This window comes from Madurella fahalii (genome assembly GCF_045866475.1).
Source record: "Madurella fahalii IFM 68171 DNA, scaffold_2, whole genome shotgun sequence".
NCBI lineage: Eukaryota > Fungi > Ascomycota > Sordariomycetes > Sordariales > Madurella > Madurella fahalii.
In genome coordinates, this window is record NW_027263972.1 from 38,987 (window position 1) to 47,227 (window position 8,241).

The 8,241-nt window shown below is 49.9% G+C and overlaps 2 protein-coding genes across 2 annotated transcripts; both read right to left on the bottom strand.

Moving 5' to 3' along the window:
• Positions 1-3,146: 3,146 nt before the first annotated feature.
• On the bottom strand, positions 3,147-3,654 carry MFIFM68171_02773 (Cupredoxin; the record flags this gene model as incomplete). Its single annotated transcript, XM_071058195.1, has 2 exons — positions 3,147-3,350; positions 3,409-3,654. 2 exons carry the CDS (start codon positions 3,652-3,654, stop codon positions 3,147-3,149), a joined length of 450 nt encoding a protein of 149 aa, XP_070914296.1.
• A 1,348-nt stretch (positions 3,655-5,002) lies between these two features.
• MFIFM68171_02774 (SnoaL-like domain-containing protein) lies at positions 5,003-7,384 on the bottom strand (the record flags this gene model as incomplete). The annotated part of the gene is made up of 1 exon (XM_071058196.1): positions 5,003-7,384. The coding sequence occupies one exon, from the start codon at positions 7,382-7,384 to the stop codon at positions 5,003-5,005; it is 2,382 nt and encodes a 793-aa protein (XP_070914297.1).
• Positions 7,385-8,241: the final 857 nt, after the last annotated feature.

The following is an 8,241-nucleotide window of genomic DNA, read 5'->3' on the forward strand; positions in this document are numbered from 1 at the left end:
TCAAGCGGTCTGTTTACTTAGGTAGAAACCGATGAGGCTCCTGGTTCGATTCACTAACAGAGACTGCTCTTTAGGGAAGAAAACTTAAAGATGTCGCTCGTTTCCACCGCTCGAACGTCCGAGAGCAGTCGTAGGGTTGTCACCCTCTACACTGGCCAGGCCGCCGTACGCCAGGCTATGAAGCAGTACTGCATCAACGTACGAAACCGCCCCCCCCCTCCCTTCCCCCTACCCCCTAAGGCTGAGACGTACGACTAATATACAAGGGATCTATAGAACAAGCAGAAGACCCTCTAGGAGAAGGACTCTGTGGACGTAGAGGCGTACGATGGCAAGGTGGATGCCAGCAAGGTGATGGTCCGGCCCAGCTACCTAAACGCGGTCCTGATCCAGAGCCGGGGGCGTACGGGGGAGGTCTGCCTGGACTGTAGCCGCAACCCCGTACGAGGCCCGTTCCTGGAGTGTCGTAGGGCCAAGGGCCACTTCGAGGGCGCGTGCGGCAACTGCAAGTGGCGTGACTATGGGGCCTGTTGTACGCTGCGGAACCCATATGAGCAGGAGTCGGACGACGAGGACGAGGAGGAGGAGGAGGAGGGGGCTGGCCGTACGATTGAGGCGGGCGAGGAGGAGGGATCGGACGAGGTGGAGGAGGAGGAGGAGGAGGAGGAGGAGGAGGAGGCGTACGAGGAGGAGGAGGTAGAGGAGGAGGGTACCTGGGAGACCTGCACCAGCTCGGACGACGAGTAAATACATATTATAAGGAGAGAAGGAGGGACAATCCAAACGTACGTTGATTTTTTTTCTTATTTATTTATTTATTTATTTATTTATTTATTTTCTTCCCTCCTAACCTTTTTAATTTATTAGTATACTTATAATTATTATTGTTTAATAGCTTATAATCTTTTTTATTATAATAATAAGTCTCGGATTTATATAATTCCGATCTAAACTTTTATAGATTATTACCTATTTCCTTTTTCTTTTTTATTCCTTTTTTTTTTTTTTTAAATAAGAAAGATAAAAAAAAAATTAATAAATATTATATACTAGTTCGAGTCAGAGGGTTAGGGTTATAATATGAAAGTAAAGTAAAGTAAGAACTTTATTTTTTAATTTTATTATTTAGATATTGATATTAATATTTAGGGTTAGGGTTTAGGGTTGGGGTTAGGGTTACCTCTGATCAGGGTTCGGGTTATAATGTATATAGAGTTAGGGTTAGGGTTAGGGTTAGGTTTATCCAGGGTTAGGGGTACCTTGGGTTAGGGTTCGGGTTAGGGTCTGGGCCTAGTAAAGAGTGCCGGGAGAGCGAGGGTTCAGAGAGGGGACGAAGAGCGCCCGGGGGGTGGGGGTTAAGGGTAAGGTTAGGGTTAGGACCCCCAACCCCAACCCCCCCCTTTTTTTTTTTCCCATCGGATTCTACAGGGGTACGGGTTTCAACGGAGTCTACCCCCCGGCCGGCTCGCTTCGGGGGTGGCACGGCCCTTTTTTCATCGGATTCCAGTGGACTCCGACGGCGCATAGGGGATAGAAAGTAATAGGACCTTACTAAAGTCTAGAGCTCCCTACTAGTACAAGCCCGAACAGGGACTATTAGCCTACAGGACTTCCTTTCCCAAACTAGGGTTCCCGAACCTTCCTACTCCCTACTGTAGCTGTAGGAGGGGCCGGGAAACAGTAGAGCATCTTGTCGTGTGGTATCTGATACCACCAAAGCCTAGAACCTAACCAAGACCAGAAATTCGAACCTACCAAGACCTTAACCTTGCATTATAGGGCCAGAGCTCTCGGAACCTCAGGTTATTAAGGAGAGTTTTAGGCGAGCTAATAGATTCGGGCTATTTGATAGAATACATCCTAGCTGTCAGCTGTAATTAGAAGTCGAAGAGGTTGAAGAGGAGGAGCAGGTAGTGGATAAATCTCAAGTTGAAGACTAGAATTCTTCAGGGCCTTATATAAAGACCTTCCTTTCTTTTATAATTAACTGGCATCTACTACTATTGTTTCCTATTACTTGTTGATATAAGTTTTTCACTCGGCCTATATAGTATGGTTTTCCTGTATATTTAGCGGTAGAAGATCTGGTATATCCTATCTTAGGTAAAACGATGTAGGAAGAATAATAATATTATTAAACTTTTTAAATTATTTGCGAATACGAGCTCTTATAGTAGAAATACTAATAGCAGTCTTCAACTTACAGTATTATATCCCTATAATAGATTTTAAAAATTTTAAATCAAGATTTATATCGATCTTATATATCTATAACTATCTTTCTATACTTTTTGTTTATTTTTATTTACTTAGAGTTGTATTTTTTTGTGAGAACCGACTAGGTGGGGTTAGCGCTGGCGTAGGACAGAAGCCTTAAAGCCGTAGTACCGGCGGGGTTATAAGAAGCAACAACAACGCTAAGCCAGAAGGGTATAGATATCGCGTCAGAGGAGCGTCGAAAGGAGCGTATAAGCAAAGACGATAACGGGGTAACGAACGGGGTAAGTGAGTCCAGACGTTGTCATCGTAGAGCATAAAGAGGAGAGCGGAAGATAGGGCTTAGGAGAGAGATAGAGTTCAATGAAACCACCATCCCACCTCTAACGAGCACTCTGCTCCCACGTTGCACGTACACTACTCGTACCCAGGCACTCTGGTCCTACTACCCTTAGGTCCTTGACCCTCACATTTTTAGTGTTAGTTTTCAGGTTATATATAGGAATGAGTGTCTAGTAAGTGGGGTATCCGGTAAGTGGGGTGTCCGAAAAGTAGGTACGTTAACTTAACTTATAAGGGTTCACTCTACTTCAATGTTAAAACAGAGATGACCGAGAATATCCGGGAAGTTCGAGGGGGATATGTCGTTGAGAGCATAGAAGGCTTAAGCTCAGCGTGGTACATGATAAATTAGAGCAAACGCACACTCATACAACCTTCCGATCTCTGAACTCTAATCCACATCTGGGTCGCTATCCGTTTCGAAATGATATCTATCCGTGTACGCGCATTCGTTAAGTAGCTCAGAAACGATAACTAAAACATTCAACACATTTATTGCGTAAAGCCTCTGTGAGAGAACCTAATCCAGATTCCATAGAGTACAGCAGAATATTCCCCAATATCACATGCAAACCGGAACCCGGCCACTAAGGGGCGGTTGTGTAGATACCACCATAGACCCCGCTTGGCCTAACGGCAGTCTTGCCTCTAGCCGCAGACTTGAGACCTGCCACCGTCTTGTCGGCGGCAGGGTTGATGGCGGCTACCATGCCGTTGGCGCAGTGGGCTCCTACAGAACAATAGTAGTATAGAGGCTCGGTGGTGTTGACTGTGACTTGGAAAACATTTCTCTGAGTGGAGGCTGCTGTCAGTATCATAATGGCCTGAACGCAATATACCGTTACTCACGTTGGTAGCAGAGCCGGTCTGGATGCCGGATGAGAACCGCTCACCGCTCGCATTTGGAGTACAAGGAGCGCCGTAGTCGCCCGTCACGGCGTCATGGGTGCCGCCAACGAAGTAGAACTCAATGGTGTCGCCGATTGCGGCTGTGATGGAGTCAGGAGTGAATGTCAGGCCACTCCTGCCGACGTCGATGCGGTGACTGGCGGCAGTCGTGGTAGCCGCCAAGGCGAGGAGCTGGACTAAGAGCATTTTGAAGAAGGTATGGATAATCGTAGAGACTGGACAAGGGAGAATAATGGATGTGGCTCGGTGTCCCGGCATCTCCCAGTTCACATACTTATATATCTATTTTGGTCTCTTTTCTGATGCCGCAGTGCCTACCTGGCGAGCAACGATATCCCTTGGAATTAACACAGGGGTGTTTAAGATGTGTAGTCAAAGCAAGTCCGTCGGCTAGATTGCCTTGAGAAGAGCTGACATCATTTTATCTTTTCCCAGAAGTCTTTGTCCTATCGGGTACACGCATGGCTCCGGACAAAGTAGGGAGCCATGGCGGCGCTTAGAAGCCGGCTATTTGGCGTGCGGGGCAGACTGAAACAGGCAGGGCCAGACAGTTGGCAGAAGAGATATAATCTAATCAGTCTAATCTAATCAATCTAACCTGTTATCGGGTATTGGGGTTTGACTGAAGGACCCGAGGCAGAAAACGTCGGCGATTGTAGGGGCACTCTATGAACCAGAAATGCTCGAGACCGCAGTAGTAACAACACAAGTTCTGTTAACTCAGTCGAAGAGGCAAAAGAAATAAATGCGGCGGTAGATACAAAACTCTTAATGCGTTCGCTTACGACGGCGCTAAAGGTGAGCTAGGCTTCTATTCTATTAGCGATGTTCGAAGAATTCTTACAAGCTTTATGGTTCAGCAAACTTTGAAAGAGGCGATCCCTAAACCCCCGAAGGATTAATCAGGAGCGGAACTTGACCAGCTTACACGAGAGATCGTGGCCAAGTCCTGGGTCGACCAGCCCACTATATATAGAGAGCTAGTGCCTATTGAATTCGGTGACGCGTTCGTCAACGCGCCTTCTGTGGCTTCTGCCGGCGGCTCTCGAGAAAAATCCGGCAGTTCACGCCGCTCGAAGTCGTCGGCCGTCGAGATAGAGGCTCATCACTTTTACTTTACCGAGAGTACTTCTACCCCTGCGTGACGGAGCTCGGCGGTCATTTCCTAAAGATCACTATCCGCCCGCCGCCCTCGCTACTAGATTACTCTACCAACCTCACTTTCAACATCGTCTCCATTGCTCGGTCGTTGCCGCAGGCTCTGCCCTGTCATTCCGTCAGCTAACACCTATGATCTGGCGGTCTGTGGGAAGTGGCTCCTGGACTGTGGGTGCCAGCACGGCGTACATTGCAACACCTTTTCCGAACCGGAATACTTCAGCACTGTCCTTTCGTGTCATCGATGTCGTCGGCGGGTGTATCCTAGTGCCGTCGCCCAAGCCTTCTCGTATAATTAAATAACAATAATATAGTGGTAAAGCTAAAGAATCTGGTTTTGGGTTATTAGACTCTTTCCGATTTATGGCGCTGTATCCTAGCGCAGAGCTCGCTCCTCTGGAGGTACAGATGGGACATTGACCACAACAGTTGTCTTGCCCGGCTGCAACCTATCACTGCCCAGGAAGTACACAGCAAGTTCGTTCCGACCAGGAAACAGATCCCGAACTGAAAGTTCAAACATGATAGTCTCGTTTCCCGAACCGCTAAGTGTCATCTCGCCCATCAAATTGGAGCTTCGATTACCTTTGCGCAGCTGCACCACCCCCGCCACGGGCTCATCCGGCCCACCCGACACCGTCACCGTCACGTTCAACCCTGCTGCCGTGGCCGTCACGTTTGTCGGCCCCGTCGCCGGCTCTTGGTACCCATTTGCAGTAAGATACCACTCTGGCTTCGCCTTGCACGGCACACACCCAGGCCAGTACGACTCAGGCACGCGGCCAGAAACCGGATTCCGGAACGACCACCACATGCGCTGAATGCTTGGCCACGATACCTGCGGAGACGGTCCGCCGATGAACCCAACCTCGCGCGGACCCATCTTGGGATCCTTGAGGGCCACATCGGCAACGAACTGGCCTATGCCCTGTCCCTGCCGACGATGCAAGTTTAGCGTAATGGACGTCCTACCCAACGCAGTCGAGTTGACGCCCGCCCACCCTGCGGACCAGCTGGCGCTATTCCAGTAGAACTCGTCAATGGTAAGACACCAGATCTTGCGCCTGCTCACGCCGTCTTTCTCTTCCAGAACGAACTGGTCGTGGTACATGCCGCCGTTGAATCCACCTGGTCGGCCATTACTAGTCCCGGTCTGTAGGTTGCGGATGCGCGTGTTAGCGGAGCGGCCGTCGTGTGACACAAGAATCACAGGTTGGATACGCCAGTGGAAGGGTATGCTCGGCCGCAGCGGGTTGCTACTACCGTTTCCATACCGGGCGGCGCATGCTTGGCTGATCCGCTCGGGTGTCTGGTACCAGCCTACACCGGGAGATTGCTTGAAACCATTGCTAGCATGCAGAGTAGCAAAGTCCAAACAACGAATATCGTCGGTGTAGTATCCGTATGCCGATGAGACGTTCTCGGTTTCGTCAAAAGCTGTCGAACGGGAGAGGCGGCGATGCAGATCAGCGAGGAGACCCTGGGTCGAGTTGCTATTCTCTCTGTAGAAAGGAACCCATTCCTCTGGCTTCTGGGTCCTGTTGGACAGGTGGCCGAGGACATTGAGGAATGGGGGGGTCGCTCGAGTGGTGTTTGCGGGGAGGAGTCCTCCGTGGGACCAGCCTGCCGCGTAGCTTGCCACCATCAAGCGGGTGTATCCCAGCTCCTTGATTTTCCAGATACCGGTGTTGACGTCTTTGGCATATCTGTGACGGAATACGCAAAACTGCCACTGCCCCGACTTTTGGTTGGAATCGCCGATCATGCCAATCTCAAATCCGCGGGATGTGGCTTCCAGTCCGCTTGGGCTGATTTCCACGATCATTTGGTAGATGGGGTGGTCATTTAGAATGCCTCTGGTCAACCCCTCCGGTCCCATATGATCTAGGATGCTCTGGATTGCGGCAGGACCCGGGGCGCTTACCTTACCGTCAACGGAAATAATCCCGTCAGCGGTGACGAGGTCCACCACATCAGGCCACATCCGACGGTCGACGTAATGACCGGCGGTATGTTGAAGGTTTCGGACGTCATCTTCGTCGTTGAGGCGGCTGATTCGGTACTTGAGCTCATCCACCGTGAGTGCTGCCTGCGAAACAGACTGATTCAGAGGCGACAAGATTGGATTGCCCGCTTCCTCGGCCGTGTAATGGTACGGAACGATGGGCAGGCTATTGTTTCCTACATTGGACCATCCCTGTTTGTAATCGCCTTCAAACATTGGATAGTACCGGAGCAGCTTGATCTTCCAAACGTCGCCATTTTTCCCGCTGGTGAGCGTGTATTGATTCTCCATAAGTCCCCCGATAATCCGGGTCTTTCCTGCGCCGTTTCCCATGAATTGGAGCGTGTGCCAACGGCCTTTGGCGTTCTTGCCGTCGGCCGACAAGGTAATCACAGGCATCTCGTTTATCACCACGTGAAGAGACCCCGGTCGAATCCCGTCCATATCGCCGGCATCGGATTTGAGAAAGGCCGTAATGGCTGCCGGTCCTGTCGAGGAAGACGCATCGGCGGCATCCAGAATGTTGGCCCCAGGTTTGCCGCGTCCCCATTGCAAGACACCATCCTCGGCGAACAGGGCACCAGCGTCCGCCCAAAGCCCATGGGTAGCCAGTTGAGCATACGTCTTCTGGAGGTTCTTGATCTCGCGGACGGACTCGGCCCTCCACAGGTCGCTAGTTAAGGTGGCGGGGGTGGGTGCAGCCTCAATCACGGCCCAGGTGGCCCAGAGAACGGTTAAGACGGAAAACCTCATCTCCACAGCCTGACAAACGAGCTTGAGTATGAAGGGCCATAATACCCGACGTAGATGTCATGGAAATATATGGCGTTGTCGTCACACCCCTTTTTACCCCAAGCTTGGCATGGCCAAATTTCACGGCTCAATACCGACCCTCCGGCTCAATACCGACCCTCCGGCTCAATATCTGAACCCCATTTTCTCCCCCTAGATTTCCATTCTTTTTGCCGCTATCATTAAGATGTGGGGAAGTGATTCCAGGACGTCGGTAGTTCGCTTGCACATATCACTGTGTGTCGCAGGTACCTGACTTCGTAAGTGTCAGCAGCATGTCATGTCCAATTGGACAAGAAGATACCGACGGCACCGCAATCCGATGCTGAAATATTCTGTCAGCCACAGCCCGTTCCCGGCCAAAAGTATTTCCCATGAGCGGAGAAGAGTATACGGGTATGGTTGTGGATTTCGGTACCAACGGAAGCAGGAAGTGAATGTTTGTTTTCATATTGCTTACCTTGATTTATTATGTGAATTATGGCTGATTGTGGAGGCCAACTTGCAACTGCATTGCGTAGATCGAGCATCTCAAATAACCTGTTGTATATCAATCATGCCCTCCAGTCTATTCCACCATAAAGTAAGCGCGAAATAGGGTTGGTCGAATCATGTTGTTAACTTGAAAAACACCAATGCCGTTTAAGCGAAACCTGTCGCGAGTTTCTAGGCTATCACTTCAACGGGAGACCCACCTAACTGGCTCGAGACTTCATATATCTACTCTGTACTCTCATAACCCTTGTCAAAAAACTATCCAAAAACCGAAATTACTATCTCATATAACATCGTAAGTAAACCCAAATTCGTCCATGTCA